We start from the raw sequence: 19,160 nt of genomic DNA, 5'->3' as shown, positions 1-19,160 counted from the left end.
GTGTAAGAATAAATCAAACATTTAGGTATTAAATAGTAACAATAAAACTTTTAGAAAATGACATAATAAGTTTATTTATAATCTTGGAAGAGGGAAGTTCTTTTGAAGCAGGACACAAAACCTAGAAGTTCTACAAGAAAAGATTGATTACGTTTTAGCATATAATACTTGAAAAATTATGTATGGAAAAAAAATGCCATTAACAAAGTCTTAAGATACATGTTACTAAGGAAAAATTTTCAATATATATCACAGACAAGGGTTTCATTTCTTAATTTAATAGGAATTCATATAAATCAATAACAGAAATTGACAAGTGTTTTTTAAAAAGATGCTCAATCTCGCTAAATAATTAAATGAGATACTGTCAACTCTTTAGAAAGACAAATATTTTAAAGGTGATGACACCCATTGTTGCTCAGGAAATAGAGAAAAAGGCATGAACCAGGATTGTTGAAAAAATGATAAACGAATACAAACTATTGGAAGTCAATTGGGTAATATCTGTTAAAATAGAAGATGCATGTACCTTTGATCCAGCAATTTCTCTGCTAGTAATTTATTCTCCCATGAATTTACAAAGGTTTACCAAGAATCATAACCACACATAGCTGTCAGTTGCAGCATTGGTGATATCAGAAAAAAGGAAAGGAAGAAAAAACTGGAAGCAGCCTGTGTTAATCAATAAAAGATTAGTTAAGGATATTGATATGATTGACTGCTATTTACAATGCTTCCTATAAAAGATGTTTCTGACATGGCAAATGTTCATGATATAATATTAACTGGAAAATTCAAAAAGTAGCTCACAAAATAACATTTGCAGTATGATTCTATTTTTAGAAAAAAAAATAGATATGCATAGTATTTCCACATTGAAAAAAATCAGAATCTAAAGTATATATGCTTTTCTGTAATTTATACATTTTCTAAGTGCATATACATCATTTTTATAAACAGAAAAATTACCTAAAAAGTTTTTAACTTTTCATAGAAAAGTAAAAGGCAATCAAACAATCTGTGCCCTTGTATGCTCTATATTGAGCAATAAACACTAACTAGAGTCCATGTCATAGAGGTTTCATAAGAATTAATGATTAACTGAATTTAAATCATTGAAAGGCTACAGCTAAAATAATGAAAGAAAACTCTGTTTAGGATTTGGCGGTTGGAATAAGGTTACTTCTACTCATTCCAACCCACTCAACTAGTTCTATTTGCATTGCTTCATTCATCAAATGCTGTCACTCAATGTTGCTTAATCCAAGTGTGTGTATATAGAGAGAGAGTTAGAATATAACTGCACCAACTACTACCAGTGTTAACAACAGGAAACCTCATCAGTTAAGACAAGCCTTTCACATTTATAACTTAGGTGAGTATCATAACCTGTGTGCAAGAATATTTACCATAAGTTATTGGAAAAGCAGCACAAAAGAACCAATGATGTTTATATTGTCATATATTCTGAAATATTTCTGATTTAAAAGTAGGAGAGAAAAGAGTGAATTTTAAGTCTGAAAAAATGGTGAAAGGAGTGATCATATTTTTCAAGGTAAAAGATTTGTGGGTTGTTTAAAAAGAATGCTTCGCTTTCTAGAATAAGATTTGAAAATACTTCCTATGTTTTTGACTTGTGATTCTTAAAAAATAGCCAACTTTCTCTGTGTCAATGACTCCATTGTGAATGTGGTATTTCAGTTTCTTATCTACATTGCCTAACCCTTCAAGCTAATGTCGGTTTAGAGCAGAGTTCCTCCAAGTGTGTTCTTTTAAACTAGTCCATAGGGGTGTTAATATAGAGGAGGTGGGGGAGGTTATGAGATCAAATAATTACTGAAAATAGTTAAACAAAGGTACCCACGATTCTTGAATGAAGGACTGTCAACACCTCTACTACGCTAATGTGAGTTCTCACTTTCCAAGAGGTAGAATGTAGATTGGAACATTTCCCAGATTTATTTGAAAATGAAACTTTGTTTGTTTGTTTGTTTGTTTGTTTAAAGTCCATCAAGGAGAATTTTCTTCTAGAACATAAGATTCCTTGAATAAAAGAGAAAACAAACAAACAAAAAATCCAGCAATGCAATTTTCATGTTATCAGTATTACCTGAACACCTACTGTGTGCAGGGTACTATTTGAATTATTTTCTGTACAATTTAAAATTTAACTACAGTAAGGTTAACTAACTGTATTATTCTACATGCTATTATTACAAATTAACTACCATATTAAAAATTTTATTATTTCAAAAATAATTGGACAACTGGCTGAACATTTGAAGTTTAATTCCCAGTTGATTATTTTTTTCCTACATTTAGATGGGGGAGGAGAGGTGATAGGGTGGGGAAGCTCTGGTATGCAGATGAAAGTCAGGAGATTAAATTCTGTTCCCAGTTCTACTTTTGTGATCCTGAGCAAGGCACTTAATCTTTCAGTCTTTGCCTGCTCAGCTTTAAAGTTAGGAGCTCAGTAAAATGATGTCTAAGGTTCTCTGCTTCTAAGTGTTCTTGATCAGTAAAGGTGGAAGAATCAGAGGAAGACTATAAGGAATGATGTGACATTCTAAAGCTCTGTGAGGATAATATTCACTCCTTAGGAGCAGAAGAAGGAGTCTTCAACTGTTTTACCATTGAAGGATTTTGCTCACGAGACAGGCTGTACATAGGATGGCTGCATGTAAAATTCCAGTTCAATCTAAAAAAGAAAATTTGGAATCTCAGCCTATTTAGGGTTGTCCAGGGGCAAAAATAAAAATACATGAAGTTTATCTTCCAGTGAGTCCTCTAACCCAGGAGCTCCTTCCTTACCTTGCTAAAAGAACTGATCAATGTGAAGTTAATAAGATATTTAATCAATTTCTCATTTAGAAAAAAAAAGTATCAATTTAATTTTATATAAACATGCTCTTGGAGGCTGAAGTAAATCTAACTGGTTTTCAGTGTGAAAATAAATACAAAAACTGTTCTTGGAGTTATTTCTCAACAACAATTTGTCTCTAATTCTAATATAACAGAAAGGTATATATAAATCAGATTTATCAAATGAATTTTCGGCTAACAACTGTTCGAGAACAATGTTAACTTCATGTGTAGGAATGCTACATTTTCTGGGATTTGACATTTTCTGCGATAGAGAATTACTATATTTTGTAAACAGAAATACCACTATTAAAAATAGAATGCTATAAATACAATGAAGTCACTTGTTTCTAAAGACTATCAATATACTAGAGCGATGCAAAAATAAAAGTAAAAGTGAGATATTTCGTGGCAGACTTTGGGGGTAAGTTATCTTGTGGTAAATGCTGCAGCTGCAAGCGCTACCATCAAGATTCTTGGGGCAAACAGGAAATGGGTTAAATCAGTGGTCCCCTTTTTGGCACTGGGGACCGGTGCTCCTATGAGAATCTAATGCCCGATGGTCTGAGGTGGAGCCGAGAAGGTGATGCTAGCGCTGGGGAACTGCTGCAAATACTGATGAAGCTTTGTTCACTTGCCTGCCACTCGTCTCCTGCTGTGCAGCCCGATTCCTAACAGGCCATGGACTAGTGCAGGTCTGTGGCCCGGGGATTGGGGACCCCTGGGTTAAATGATAACCACTCCTGAGGTGATTTGGATTTTATTTTTTTAAGCATGCAAAAAGAAGGCAATGCTTAATAAAAGAAGCAGTCACCACTAATAGAATTTCAGGCAATGTCAGAGAGAATTTCTGCTTTCTGGCACAACAGGATAGTTCACATTCACTTCTACTTTCCCAGTGTATACCTAGAGTTCTGGTTCTTTTTAGTGGAGAAAGTATTTAGAAACTAAGATATAGGCACACTGATACTGCTGATTCACGTTTAACATTACAGGGATTTCCCTTGGCTTCTTTTATTTTATATTTCTACGTCCATTCCCCTACAGTGAAAATCCTATAATATCAATGTCTATTTATTTGCTCTTTCCTATAATATAACAAAAGTCTCAGAATTCCAATACCAATATTATCACTAACGATAAACCAACTGAGTAACATTTAAAATTTCTTTGCGGTTCTTTTTATCCAGTGACTATACTCCAGAATAGATATATATTCAAAATACTATGTTCAAATTTTACTAAAACAATTATTTTCTCTAAGTGCCTATGTTTTCAGTTTTATATTGAGTTAGCCACAGTTGTTTCGGTTTCTTTTCAAGATGAGACAATTGAATTAATATTCTGTTTTAATCTAACAGAAGCCTGGGAAAAGGAAGCTTGAAATGGAATATTCCACCACCAAAATTTCCCCAGGAAAGATAAACATCTCAGCAGGCCACGCCCTGTTAAAATCTCCCAGGTTGAGAAGTAAGGACTTAAGTATTTCTGATTGTTTTACACATGATCTTTTTTTTATTGGTTATCACATCTTTATTATTCCAATGTTCGTACATGATGCCTTATCAAAAGTTACTAAGATTACATGAACTGCAATAAAAAGGGATGGCTCATAAGTATGTAATCAGCAGCCTTTGGTTTTAAACACTACATATAGCCAACTTTTGCTTATTTGATGCATCACAGGACACGAATGGCTCAGATAATTTAAAGCTGCTAATACTGATAAACATAATGATAGCCCTTTATGTCAATCACTTCTTTCTACCCACATCTCCTGCCACCAAATCCCAAAATCTTTTCCCAGATTAACTAACAAAATTAAACTGATCCATTTTCATTCAACAAACATTTATTAAGATGTTTAGTGTATCAAGCTTATGGTCTTAACTTGTAATTTCTGATAAAGGAGAGAATAACAAGTGAAGATATTTGAATAATTCAGCCCCCAAATAAAGCAGAATTGACTAAATGATGCTCAAGTCAATCCAGCTGCAAACTCAAAGGGTTTGGAGTAAGTTGAAAGGTAAATAAAGTCAGACAGTATCCATAGCTTTAAGATGAAAGGGTTATCTACCACTTTGATCTTTATATTATCTATCCTAGGAAAGAATTATGCAAATTTATACTCATGTTTTAATACAGGAGCAGTTGCACAAAAGAGTTAACAGATCCCTGGTGGACTAGAGCAAAAACAGAAGATAAGGAATGACAGTGGAAACTGCATGTCCTTGTTCTATGAGCTCCTTTTCATTTCCTGGAACATCTTTAAGGCTAAAGGAGAAAGCAGTGTTAAAGTGTATTATTTCTGTCCTCCCTAAGTCTCCAGGCCACTCACGCCACGCTGTTTGTTAGTGAAACCAGGGAAAACAATGATTTGACTGTGGTTTCTGAATGGCCCGGAAATCACAGTTAAGTTAGTCTTTTTATTTGAGTCTGATTCAAAATGCTCTATGCAAACACAGTGAATAGGTGGAAATGACTCTGCATCCTCAAATTCTCTCTTACTAAAAAGGATGTACTTTCTTTGTTCCTCTGGAAATGTGGGCTTTTTAAGATACTGGAATAAGGAGCAGGCTGGAGTTTATACCAATAAACTGGCATTGATGCAAAAATTAAAATGTAACTCCTCTTTTAAGGGTACAGTGGCTTATTTGTACCATTTAGGAAAACAGTGATAAAGATAACTCCCAAATCACTAATATGACTTTGGAATGCATCACAGTGTTTTTATTGTCTCTTAGCAGATCTCCCTTTTCAATACTATTAGCTCAGTTTAATACTAACATTGGCATTATTTAAACAGTCCTGGCCAAAAATTCAATAGGTAGCTGTGAGGTGTGTGGCTTCTTAAAACTCAAAGTGCAAGAAATGTCACTTCGTATTTTTCTAAATAAACTATTCTGAGCCCCCAAGCAAGAAAACGAGAAAGCTCATCGGGCTAGCAGTATTGGACACAATCCACAGCTCACAAAGCCACAAAACTCACTATCTAACCACTACAGGTGTCCATATAGTCAAGGACCCCTATGAGTTTTGGTCACCACCAAGGCATTTTACCTTTTGTACCAACAGAGTATACAGAACTTCATGAGCTAGAGAAAAGCACCATCCCCTTCTCAGTTTCTAGGAAGCTATTCCCCAGGGATAGGTCATTCTCCCCTGCTACTTCCTCTCTCCCACATCCATCAACCCTTTCCCTTTCCTGACAATCCAGCTTCTTTATCCATATATAGCCAGAGATCACAATTTGGGAGACTTGAGAAGGATCCATCCAGCAGAAGTATTTTATTTGGCCTAAACAGTGTTATTAATAATGTTTTTTAATTGAGGCAACAATTGAAAATTAGGATATTTTGCATAAAAACCTGAATGTATGATTTTTCTCAAAAAATCTGAAGATCTAGCAACACTGGGCTCATATCCCTGCGTGGCAATACTTAGGGATCGAAGTGAGTAGAGATCACACCCTTCAGTTTGGGTCTGTCCATGGAAAATCTTCTGTTACAGAAAGGAGCTTTGACTTTATCCTGTGGACAGTAGGAAACCATTGAAAATGTTTAATTGGGGGAATTACATGATATTTTTATTTTAGAGAGATCACATTGATGGTGATGTAAAGAGTAGAAACAGAAACTGGTGAGAAGTCTACCACATTCATCCAGGGAACTGATTATGAGGGTATGACCTAAGACAACAGAAAGGAAAGGACAGACTAAATTTCAGATACATTCAGAAGGTGAAATTATTAAGATTTAATGACGGATTGAATAAATTGAGGGATGGAGAAAGAGGAAAAACTGGATGACTCTCAACTTTCTAATTTAAGAATTGAGCAGACAATGGTAGATAGTGGTACTGTTTTTCAAGAGAGGGAATTCAGGAAGAATATATTAGTGGTAAGAAAAGATAAAGTTTATAAATTATAAGTATATTTGAATTTGGAGGAGGTGTAGGTCATCCAGGTAAAGATGCCCAGAATTCAGGAGGCTCTACAGAGACAGAGACAGAAATTTTAAGGTAGCTGAGTCAAAATGCTTGTGGAGAAAGAGCAACATATGTAAAGCTCAGGGAAGAGACTAAAGGTAGAGTTATAGTTTGGGGAGTCATTAGCATATAAAAGACTTAGGTCAAGCAAGATTGCTCAGAAAGTCTAGAGTGAGAGGAAAAAGTAAAGGGCAAAGTCCTGAGAAACACCATTTTAGGAGCAGGCAAAGGAAGAAGAACTAACAAAGGGACGGAGATTAAACAAGGAGAACCTAAGGACTGGCGACATGACAGTAAGGGTTCAAATAAGGATGTGGTCCCCAAAATCAAATGTCACAGACAGATCAAGGGTAGTAAGCAGTGAGAAGACACCTTGGTGAAATAAGTGTTTGGGGAGAGACTGAGCGGCAAGGCCCAGCTCCCTGAAAGAACAGTAACCAACCCCTGTGGCTCATCACCATGCCCTCTGACTTGGCCAAGAAGAAGGCAGCCAAAAAGAGGGAAGCTGCCAAAGCACAAGAGAGCCCAGAAAAAGACGTGAGGAAGACAGAGATGCTCTCAGAGAACCACAGGTGGCAGAAGAGAAAAATGACGCGGTCAATGGCCAAGACCAGAGAAGTAGATTTGCTGACCAAGGAGCTAGAGGACTTTGAGATGAAGACAGCTCAAGCCGTCACTGGCATTCTTGTCTCTCACTCTAGTAGTACTGATGTCCACATTATCAACCTCTCCCTCACCTTTCTTGGTGAAGAGCTGCTCAGTGACACCAAACTGTTAAGTAAATTCAGGCCATCATTATGGCCTCATTGGCCTAAATGGAATTGGAAGTCAATGCTGCTCTCTGTCTGCTACTAGGAAACGTGAAGTACCCATCCATCCCTAAGCACATTGACATCTGCCACCTGACTCACGGATGCCCCCTAGTGACAAGACACCCTTGCAGTATGTGATGGAAGTAGACACAGAGTGTGCCATGCTGGAGAGGGAGACTGAGCAGCTGGCTCATGAGGATGCCAATTGTGAGGAGCTCACAGAACTCTATGAGCATCTGGAGGAGCTGGATGATGACAAGGTAGAGCTGAAAGCCTCAGGGATCTTGCATGACTGGGTTGCACACTTGCTAAGCAGCACAGAAATTAAAAGAATGGCATCCGTACCAATATCATTCGCATGCACGAGAAACTGAAGTATTATATGGATAATTATAATCAGTATGCGAAGACATGGCTAGAGCTGGAGGAGAACCAGATGAAGAGGTTTCACTGGGAACAAGATCATATCACACACGAAGAATTACATTGCTAGGTTTGGTCGTGGCAGTGCTAAACTGTCGCAGCAGGTCCAGAGCAAGGAGAAGACGCTACAGAAAATGATGGCATCAGGACTGACAGAGAGGGACACGAATGATAAGACACTGTCATTTTATTTCCCACCATATGGCTAGATCCCTCCACCTGTCATTATGGTGCAGAATGTGAGCTTCAAGTATCTACAACAAACTAGAATTTGGTATCGAGCTTCACATACGAATGGCTTAATGAGGCCCAATGGAGCAGGGAATTTGACTCTTCTGAAACTGCTAACTAGAGAGCTACTACCCATAAACAGGATAATCCAAAAACACTCTCATGTCAAGATAAGGCATTACAATTAGCATTTATAAGAGCAGCTAGACTTAGACCTCTCACCTTTGGAGCACATGATAGAGTGCCACTCAGAGATCAAGGAGAAGGAAGAAATGAGGAAGATCATGAGTAATATGTTCTCACTGGGAAACAGTAGGTGAGCCCAATCTGAAACCTATCTGATGTGCAGAAGTGCCAAGTGTATCTACCCTGGCTAGCCTGGCAGAACCCCCACGTATTCTTCCTGGACAAGCCTGCTAATCACCTGGATATTAAGACCATTGACACCTTGGCAGATGCCATCGGTGTGTTTGAGGGTGGTATGATGCTGGTCAGCCATAATTTCAGACTTTGTGCTTTCCTCCTAAGAATACAATCCTCATGCCACACTTCCAGCTGCCCTGAATACCAAAGTATTTTTTCTTCCAAATACTCCCATTGTAAAATATCTTTAATATTTCAACTGCAGACAACCCCTAATGAATTATACCCAATGTTTGTCCCACTAGATGATAGCCTGTACATCCATATTTTAGCCCATTTCTTCTTTTACATTCATAATTCTTCCTCAGTATCATGACACTCACTTTTAACTCCTCAAGACTCATATCCTGCTTCCCACAGAGCCCACTCTCAATATTAGACATGTCTGTCATGTCTCCATGGGATATTGATAAGCAGCATATATGAGCATGCTTACAGTATCATCTTATGCCTTTTAGCTCTGAAGAGAGAATATGACACAGTTAATAAAATATTGTATTAGTTGTCAGGAGACCAAGTTCAGTGCTGGCTCTGGCACAGCTATGCAATTATCTTTGTAACTATAAAAGCACTATATAAATGTGAGATACCATCGTTGATATTTCTGAATTGTGAAGCAATGTTAGGGAGTTCCAAGGTGGATGTAAGTATAATTAAGTGGTCTTGCCCTGTTCAAATAATTGAAGATACTTAAAGGTAGATGCTCATCTAAATTGGAGTTACAATATAGATAACTCAAAATAGTAGCTTACAAATGTTTATTCCACTTGACTTTGAAAAGCATACTAGAAATCTTCTGGAGAAAAAAAGAAGATATAGAATGGATCCAAAAGTCATAAGTAATTATTTTTATTTTCTGAATTACTGTGAATAATTGAAATTTGGTTATATTATACAAATTGCTTGATAATTCATTTACTATAATGTTAAAAGTTGAGATCCTATGACTCTGTGTTACAACTTTCTTTTCTATTTGATTCTGAAAGGCTTTTTATGATTTCCAAGTAGCGAATTTAATTTCTTACTTGAGACTTTAATTTTTCTTTGGCTAATTGAAATTAGAATTACTGAATAATTGATTAAATTTTTTACTTCAACCAATTTGAGTTTGCATTTTGTTAGTCCCTAAAATTACACTTTAGTATTTTCTTAGATGGAGGTAGATGGAAAAAGTAGCTATGATATTAGACACACTTGAGTCACAACTTCTCACCAGACTTGTAACCTTTGGCAAATGACTATTAAGAGCCTCAAGTCATCATCAGTATATTGAGATTCAGTCTTTCCTTGCTATATTATTGTGAAGAATTAAGTGAAATAGTATGTAAAATTATTAGCATAGCAGTTGGCCCACTGTAAATGACAGCTATTTTTAAAATTGATAACCTTTATAGACTACAGCTATCCCTCCAAAATTAACAAAACTGTATTCTAGATAAGTAGAAAAGATTACAGACTTCACGCGAACATAAGAGTTGCTCCTCGGTTAGGCAAAGATTGATATATGTTGGATGTAGATCTACATTCCTTTATATGGAGTTCTAAAAACCAAAAAGTTTTCTAAAGATCTAAAATTTTTTATAACATTTAGCAGTATATGTTCTACATGACAATTCTAAAATCTAAAAAACTCTGAATTTTGTAACACAACTGGCTCCAAGGTTTCTGATAAGATACTGTGAACTTATAATTGCTTTCTTAGTCTTCTACACTCAGGGTTTTTTAAAGGATAAAGATGGATGGAATTAAAAAGTATCACTATTTTTTTCATTGTTTAGAATTCCAACAGAAGCCTGAAGAAGCTTGCACGATGTACTTTATGCAGCTACGCTCCGGCCTTATCATAAAAAAGGCCTGTTACTTTAAGAAAGAAACCACCCAAAGACATTCACTAAAAACAAGTAAGGGGAAACTATATTTCTTGGCAATTCTTCCATATAGTGATGGATATGTATTTGCTTTCAGTTACCACATCTAGGTATACAATTTTTTCCCTCACCCAAATTTTCCTTCTGGAAAAGAGTAAAGATGATAAACTATTTTAGCCATTTTTAAAAAGGCATATAAAGAGTTTTTAATAGCATAGGAGAATGGTTATGTTATAATGTTAAGTAAAAACAGAGGATATAAAATTATATATACAGACATACCTTGGAGATGTTATGAGTTTGGTTCCAAACCACTGCAATAAAGCAAGTATCGCAATAAAGTGAGTCGTAATATTTTTGCTGGTGGAGGGTCCTGCCATCAGTTTGTAAAAAATGCAACATCTGTGAAGCACAATAAAGCAAAGTATAATAAAGTGAGGTATGCCTGTATATTTGCAATATCTTTTAAGTGATTATTTTTTTCATTTAAAGAAAGTAAACTAAAATGTTAATAGTTGTTGCCTTTTGGGTGTTGAGACCGTAGGATGACTACTTTTCTTTCAACTGGACTAATGGGTGTGCCTTTCTGGGGTGTAAGTGTGCCAGGAGGTACTGATCCCTTGAGGCCATGGGGTGGCCAAAGCCCTGGGGCCAGTCACCACTGTCAGCAAGCAGCCTTGACTGGGAATCCTCAAAGCCGGGGTGGGGATGGCAGGTGGGGACGGGGTCTAGGCAGAGTGGGGACTGACAGTTCACTTCTACCTCCACCCCTGTCCTGCAGCTAGAAAGTACAAAAAGCAACATTTGTTATGCACCACCTGTGCGCAGCACCTAGAACAGTCTGCAGAGAGCTTCGCCTTTGGTATACCTATGGTCCAGCGATGTGCTACAGCAATCAATAGGTCAAGTATCCAAGGTGTGACTGGTCACAGGGGTGGTGTGGGGGTAAAAAGGGAGGTAAGACACAGGACTCTGGCAAGTGCCACTCCAGGAAGCAGCCATAAGTCTGTGTCTTCCTGTATATCAGAAACTTCTGTCCATTTGCTGCTGATATGCCCATTTGGTGGTTGCCAAAATATGTGCAAGGTAGCTACTGTAATAATGATTGTGCATTCTAAAGTTAATACACCATTATTATTCTGAAATGCTTGCTATGGATAGGACACATTGTTCCTGAGGAAATATATTATCCTTTGAGAGGGAACTCATTATCCCCCCAAATTTCAACATTTTGACAATGAAAGAAAAGGAAGAGCTATTATATTTTTAAAGTATAATTTGACTCAAACATTTTAAATAGCTGTGAAAATGGTTTTAAATTGCAACACCTACTTGTGCAAATAAAGTCCAAGTTGATGGTGACTATCAACAAGTGAAGAGATCATTAAGAAAACTTCACCGGGAGTTGCATGTTGTCATTTCAAGCATTATTTCTGATATAAATGTCTTAGGTCCCCAGAAGCATACTGAAATTCCTAAGTATTTTTAAATAATTTTATTTTAAAATTTCATATACAAATTTAGTATTTATCATTCTCCTTAATATTTGTATATTTTTCTTAGCATAATTCTAAAATATAAAGAAAATATAATTTTTTTCTCCAGGACTCAGATAAGTAGTCCCTAAATCTACTCTAGTTTACCCCAGCATGCCATAGAAATATCATTATCTTCTATGTGTGCCAGGAAATTAAAAAAAAAAAAAAAGTTGGGAGTACTGCTTTAAGTGTCTCTGTTATTTAGCCAGAGGACAGAATGAGGCTCACATCTGTATTCTCCAGGAATGTTGGAAGTCTCTGTGTAACTCCACACCTTACAGATGGGTGTTCATTTATCCATGTCTATTTAAATACAGTTTCTTCTTACTTACAATCCCCACAATAGTTTGGAGGTTTCCTCAGGCAATGATTGTCACTTTTCCAGCTTTATTTTCCCCACCAAAACCTCCCATAAACACACTAACATGGCCTCCTTTTGCTTTCATGTAGGAAACTAGCTTCTTTAATCCCATTCAGGTGGCATACTTCAGCCTTTGAGCTATGCTACATCTCTACAACGGTGATGAACAAAGTGCAACTCAATTGAAAAGAAAAAGAAAAGAAAAGAAAAAAACCTTTGAGAAGGCACTTTTTAAAAATTGTTAAAAAATTGTTCATGAGAACAAGTTTTTGAATACTTAATGACAAGATTTTCACTTGTTACAGAACGTCCTGTTTCCCTGAGCACATACAATGATCAATCCATTAATTTTGCTTTTGTGGGTGAAGGTTATGAGATCTCTGTTGAAGATATAGGGAAAAAACAAAATAAAGGTAAAATATTTCCTTTTGTCTATAATAATATAATGATGACTAGTAAGTAAAAAATAGATTTACCAAACTATAAATAATGGATTAACTCAGACATAGCAAATAATTTTCATGTTGTGTGCTAACTGATGCATTGGCAATGGATGCTTGAATATCACTGTGTTGAGGGTGATTCAGAAGCTTAGTTAGGGTTCATCAGGGAAGAATGCTGATACTGAGAAGTGGTATCTGTTGTGAAAGATGGAAGAGGGGACCATACATATTTGATATTGCTAAATTACCTATTAGATCTTCCCAGTCTTATCAATGTCACCAAAGTAAAACCTCTAGTAAAAGAATATACCAGTGATATAAACAATATTTTAAATATTTTAATAACAATTGTACTGGAGAATTCATTAGGCCATATTTATATATTTTACGACCTTTCTCAAAACCACTAAAGTTTTGCTTTTGTTGCTATATAAGAGGGTATTTTCTCATACTATGTATAGGTTGGAACTGAATAAATCACCAAAACGATTTTATACACTCTCTTTCAGGCAAGGTGTTATTCCGTTACTATGATTCGCCATCCCCCACAATGGAAACAGGTAATTTGGAGGTCTGGGTAGCTGTAATACTTGAATTCTTAAATTTGGGTGAAGACATACAAAAATGCTCCATGGGAAAGGAAGGTAATCTCCAGCCCTAACTCTTAGAGGATTTACTCCATATCATCCATTTTGCAATTTAATAGGATAAAGATTTGGCTACATTTAACAGAGATCCAGAATAATAGGGCCTCGAGCTACAGAAAATTTTATTTTTTAGTCAGGGCTGGAATGGCAGCTCTGTTCAACAAGTAGTCAAGTAATCCACCTCCTTCTCTCTCTGTGGCTCTGCCAACATCTATATGGTTCAAGATTACCACCATGACAATGTCCAATTGGCAGGACAGAGGAAGATGGGTACATGAATTCTCTTTCCTTTTAAGGATATAACCTGGAAGTTGTACCTGATACTTCTACTTGCCTCATATTGGTCATATTGCTACAATTAGCTGCAAAAAAAAGGGGTGGGGGGAGCAGGCTGGGAAATATTCTATGATTACACAAGATGAGGAGTTGAATATGGGGGACAACTATCAGAGGCTTTACATGCAGACAGGGAAGCTGACACCCAGAGAAATACTCATTAGAGTCACAATTCTATAGTTAGAAAGCATATAAGAAAAACTACCCTCTCTTCTTCGAGGAGCTTAGAATTATCTCCTACTTGTTAAATGACTCTTTAGTTTCATTTGAGTGCAAATATTTCTAAGAGACATATTGCTGAATGTAGTGATTATTTTACATGACTTCTTAGACTCTTTTCCTGAGTGTTAAATTCATTTAAATTAAAATGTGCGACAGTTCTTAACTTTATAATTTATATATCTGTAATTGCAAGGTGATGATGTCGATGGTCATGGATTAACGGTAAGCCTGAGTCCTACAAATGACAAAGACTTCTTGCTGCATGCCAACAACCAGGAGTACTCTGTGGAGGTAACAGAAATATGCACTTAACTATCACGATTAATGCCACTCATTTATGCAGATTGGGGTGTTTGAGGTAATTTGAAGAAGTAGTTTTGTTTCTGTTATTGTGTGTAAAACACAACCAATAATTACTAATAATTTGCTTCTGGAGTAGGAAAGGGAGGGAAATGGCATGTATAGCCTTGCTACTTAAAGTCTGGTCTCTGCCAGCAGTACAGCATTACCTGGAAGCTTGTTAAAAATGCAGAATTTCAGGCTCCCTCACAACTGAATCAGAATCATCATTTTAACAAATCTCCAGGAGACTCATATGCACATTAAAGTTTGAGAAGCACTGCTATATAGAATGAATCTCTCAAATCCTTCCTATTTCTCTTTAGGAACTACTCCATTATTCCAGGTAGAATTTCTTTGTAAAATATAGTTTTCTTAGGCAAATGCAAAAATATTTTTACACTCTGAGTCTGCTAAAGGGAAGGTCATTAATGTTTCCATATGCCAAAATTTATAGATAGCATAATAATCTACATTCTAATCATAGGATTCACTTCATAGTCTTCTTCAGTTAGTAAGTAGCAGTATTATATTGGTCATGATAAAGAATTATAAATATCCTGAGGAACAGAGAACTCAAAGGTGGAGATGAGGAAGAAAACAGGAAAGTATAATATAGGAGATAAATCATATAAATACTCAAACTTATAAAGCTAACTCATACTACCATGCAAGGTATTAACATAAACACTGGATGGTAGTAACCAGTATCTCCCTTAACAAAACATTTTTAAGTGTATATAACAGTGCTTGGTATATATAAGTACTCAATAATAAGAACTAATCCATACTGAGCTCTATTATATACCAAGCATTGTACTAAATATTTTATAAGGACTATCATTTAACCCTCTTAATGAAGTTATTGTATTGCTCAGATAGATATTGCTGTGTAACAAACCATCCTCAACACTTACTGGCTTAAAATAATAATCATTTATATCACTCACATGTCTTTGGGTAAGTTGGGGTTGACTGATTAGAAAACTGATTAGACTAAAAACTTGAGGCTTGAGAGATAAAGCAATGTGCCCAGGTCTCAGAGATAATACACTGCAAAAGAGAGGTACAGATCCAGAACTGCTGCATCCAGATCCAGTCATTCTAAGCTATAATATCTCTCAAAGTATACTATCAGTGAATCAAATCAAATCCTCCCACTTTGACTCTCTACTTACTTTCTTCTACTACCCTCTTCCATCCTCTACTCAGTAGGCAGACTTGCTAGAAACATCAAGTTATAAATAGTTTTTCCCTTTTAGTGTCTAACACTAGGGATGTGAAGTTGACTTTGGCCTTCCCACTTACATTGTGGTTGCTTTTTCCTCTTGTTTCCTCAGCTACAAAAATGTGAAAACCCACTGCCAGACCGGATCTTCTTTCTCCTTCACAGGGAGCCCACATCTTCCGAATATGTTTCATTTGAATGTAAGAGCAATCGTGGGGTTTTTATAGGAGTAAAGGAAAACCGGCTTGCTCTAATTAAAGTAGGGGACAAAACTGAGGGTTTAAGTAGAGAGAATATCATATTTAAGCTCTCTTAAACTTAATGTGATAGAAAGCTGTGGATCCTGGATTGGGTAGCCTGAAGAAGGGATGAGAGATTTAAAAAAGAGGGACAGATAACATTTAAGGGAAATAGTTCTTAGCATACTGTGGAATGTTTTCTTTATTATGTGTAAAAACATTTTTTGTAATCCTTCATTTCTGTTTTTTATTTCCCTCTGTATTGCTGCATATTCAATACTAGTATTAGTATATTGAATATGGTATTGGTAAAGAGACCTGCCAGCATTCTGAAGAGATACAGACCTTTACTTTTTTCTGCTTTCAGTCTAGAAGGAACTTACTGTTTAGAGCTGAGACCTCTGGAGAAAAAGCAAGGGCCTTAACCCAAGTTTTATTTTAGATAGGAATCCATTTTAAAGAGCTACATAAGAACATAATTTTCCCTGGTTTCAAACAATGGGCTCAAACACTAGAGATGCTAGGAAAAACATGACCAGAGCAGATGCCTATATGGCTAGTCAGGTAATATAAATATGTGGAAAAGGCAAGGATAATTTTAAAATTAAGAGAAATAAATACAGTATTTATAAATTGAATGATTTCACCTTCTAATTTTTTAAATTCTGATTTTTATAGACTGAGTTAACTATAAGCAAGGCACTCTTACTTTAGGAAGTGAAATAAATTTTAGTTCAGACATAGAATTAGAATCATTAGAAATATCTAACAAACTAAAACATTTTTCAAAAAAGCACTGAGCCACAACATAAGTTAGAGTATCTAAGTACCCTAGTGGAGCCAAAAGTCCTCTAACCCATTAGATCTAGTTGAGACATAGGTCCAATAACTGGCTTTCCCTCATGTTTATGGCATACCATGTACTTCTGACCCAGCTTCCAGGGATTAATGGCATTTGATATACTTGTCACCTTGGACAAAATTTCTTCTAATCCTTTCTTCCTATGTGCACAAGTCTTTTCATTGGCCAGCTTCCCAATGACACTGCTTACTATAAAATATTTGTTTGATTTCTGTTCCTTCTTTATTTCTTTTGACCAACCATGTCCTTGATATACCTTTGGCACCCTGAGTTTCATTTCCATGTCACCTGACATCTGGATGCCAACACCTTTTTTCGGCTTTGTCTACCTGATGTTGTAAGATTTTACATAAACCTATCGATGGCAATATTTTTTATTAAACATCTTTGTGTTTTACTGTTACTAAGGTAGTAAAATTTATACTCAACCATGTAACATTTTCGACTACTAATGGAATAGTTTTGCTTACTTTAAGGCCTTAACAATTCCTACTATATTTTTTCATAGGCTTGACACTGACAATAAATGATAAACATAATAATAGAATACTTATGAAGTGACTTTTTCTGAAAGTATAAGCTTTTTGATTTCTAATTTGTTGAGATCTATTATATAATTACTGGTAGAACTTAAAAGAGGCTGAAAATTACTGTATAAGGGCAAACAATGGTATAACAATATATCTTTATTTCATTATTTTGTCAATAATTTTTCTATAGAGACAAAAAAGCAGAATTGATATCATCTTTGAAAAAACACTGAATGTTGACCATGTGCATTGTATGATATACTTAAAATGATTATTAAGTAACCAAATATATCCATTACATTGTTTATATTCTTGAATAAACTATTTTTCAAAAGTATGTGAGGCCATAATGATTTTATCATAAAATAATTCAACATTCTGAAATTCTAAAGCGAAAATAAGCATATCCCAATACACCAAAATTGATATTTGCAGTAGCTCATTTGTCTGATATTTTTGGTGATTCAAAACTAAGTAAGATTTTCCACAATAGAGATTGCATCTTTTTCACCTTTGTACTCGGTGCCCTCTATGATGACAAACACACAGGAGGTATTCAGTGACTTTAACCCAAGATCAAATAGCAAACATGCACCTACATGAGAACTTTAACCTGAGACTTCTGACTCCTTATTCAGATAACTTTCAACCTGGCTTATTTTCCAAATTTAATTTCCCTCTTTTTTTCTTTTTTCTTTTTTTAAATAGTCTCCACTACAACTATAGTCAGTATTGTTTGGTTAAAATATTCAAATATGTGGTGGTTTTTTGTCACTTACTTGAATATGTTTTGATGGTCCATAACACACATTACTGGAAGGAATTTTTCCATTTTATTGTACCAGAAATGACAAATATGTCAAAACTTATTTTCCCTTATTTTATTTATATTCTCCAGATTTTTATTGAATACATAAAAATATTGTCAAGAAAATTTTATTTGAATAAGTAAAGTGACTTGAAACTGGGGAATTTGGAAAGAAAACTGCTAATTTAATTAGAATGCAACACCTAATTAAAGTTTAAAAAGATTGACTCATAAGTCTTGCATCGGTGGAACAAAGTAAACCAAAAGCAAAAAAAAAATTTGACCTTTGTGCCTCATGCTCAGAAACTGTGTGGTAGACAGAAGAATCTTAAGCTGGGGTACTCTAGTGAGAGTTGAGACAGGTTTGACTCAAGATTCATTCTTCCCTCATACTATCACCTATATAGCCCAGAAATCTCCTAGCAGTTAGTCCTTAAATACATGCCATGTTTACTGGACTCTGCTAGGCACTAGGAAAACACAAAAGAAACCTAAGCTATGTTTCTTGTCCACATGAAACTTAAAACATGTACAATATGTATTAAAACTCCAACACTGCAGTACACTTTTGCACAAACATGAGAGAGATCAGTCTGAATTTCTCATTAGGAAAATAAATAGAGCTGAATTTTCTATCTCCATACCCTAGTACCCACCCCTGATTTATTCATATATCCATTCTCAAGGTCATGTTAAACAGGTTCCTTCTATAGGCGTCAGGTAAATAGGGTAAATCCAGCTGTTCCAAATCCCTTAGTAGTCAGATTTGGTGCTAGGGGTCTTAAGAATCTGAGGAATGGATGGAGGAGATGAAGGTGAAAGGTAATTGGTAGAGACAGAATCAATGATCTCTTTCCTGTTGAGGTGCCAAGATAATGAAACACTTGTCCAAGTCCAACAATCCCTAACCCAGAAGACGCTCCCATAAAGAGAATGCATGAATCACTGCCGAGTGTATTAAGAACATAAGCTTGGTTTGTTGCTTACAGTCTATGCAACTT

The 19,160-nt window shown here is 35.7% G+C and overlaps 1 protein-coding gene across 1 annotated transcript; it reads left to right on the top strand.

Annotated features, from left to right (window-relative positions):
- Positions 1-1,319: 1,319 nt before the first annotated feature.
- On the top strand, positions 1,320-17,613 carry IL33 (interleukin 33). The gene is made up of 8 exons (XM_015594449.2): positions 1,320-1,375; positions 4,224-4,332; positions 10,517-10,639; positions 11,388-11,522; positions 12,811-12,918; positions 13,458-13,508; positions 14,347-14,444; positions 15,833-17,613. The coding sequence occupies exons 2-8, from the start codon at positions 4,248-4,250 to the stop codon at positions 16,034-16,036; spliced, it is 804 nt and encodes a 267-aa protein (XP_015449935.1). The 5' UTR covers positions 1,320-1,375; positions 4,224-4,247; the 3' UTR covers positions 16,037-17,613.
- Positions 17,614-19,160: the final 1,547 nt, after the last annotated feature.

Source organism: Pteropus alecto, unplaced genomic scaffold (genome assembly GCF_000325575.1).
Source record: "Pteropus alecto unplaced genomic scaffold, ASM32557v1 scaffold95, whole genome shotgun sequence".
Taxonomy (NCBI): domain Eukaryota; kingdom Metazoa; phylum Chordata; class Mammalia; order Chiroptera; family Pteropodidae; genus Pteropus; species Pteropus alecto.
Note: the sequence above shows the minus strand (reverse complement) of the source record. Positions and strands in the feature narration are given on the sequence as shown.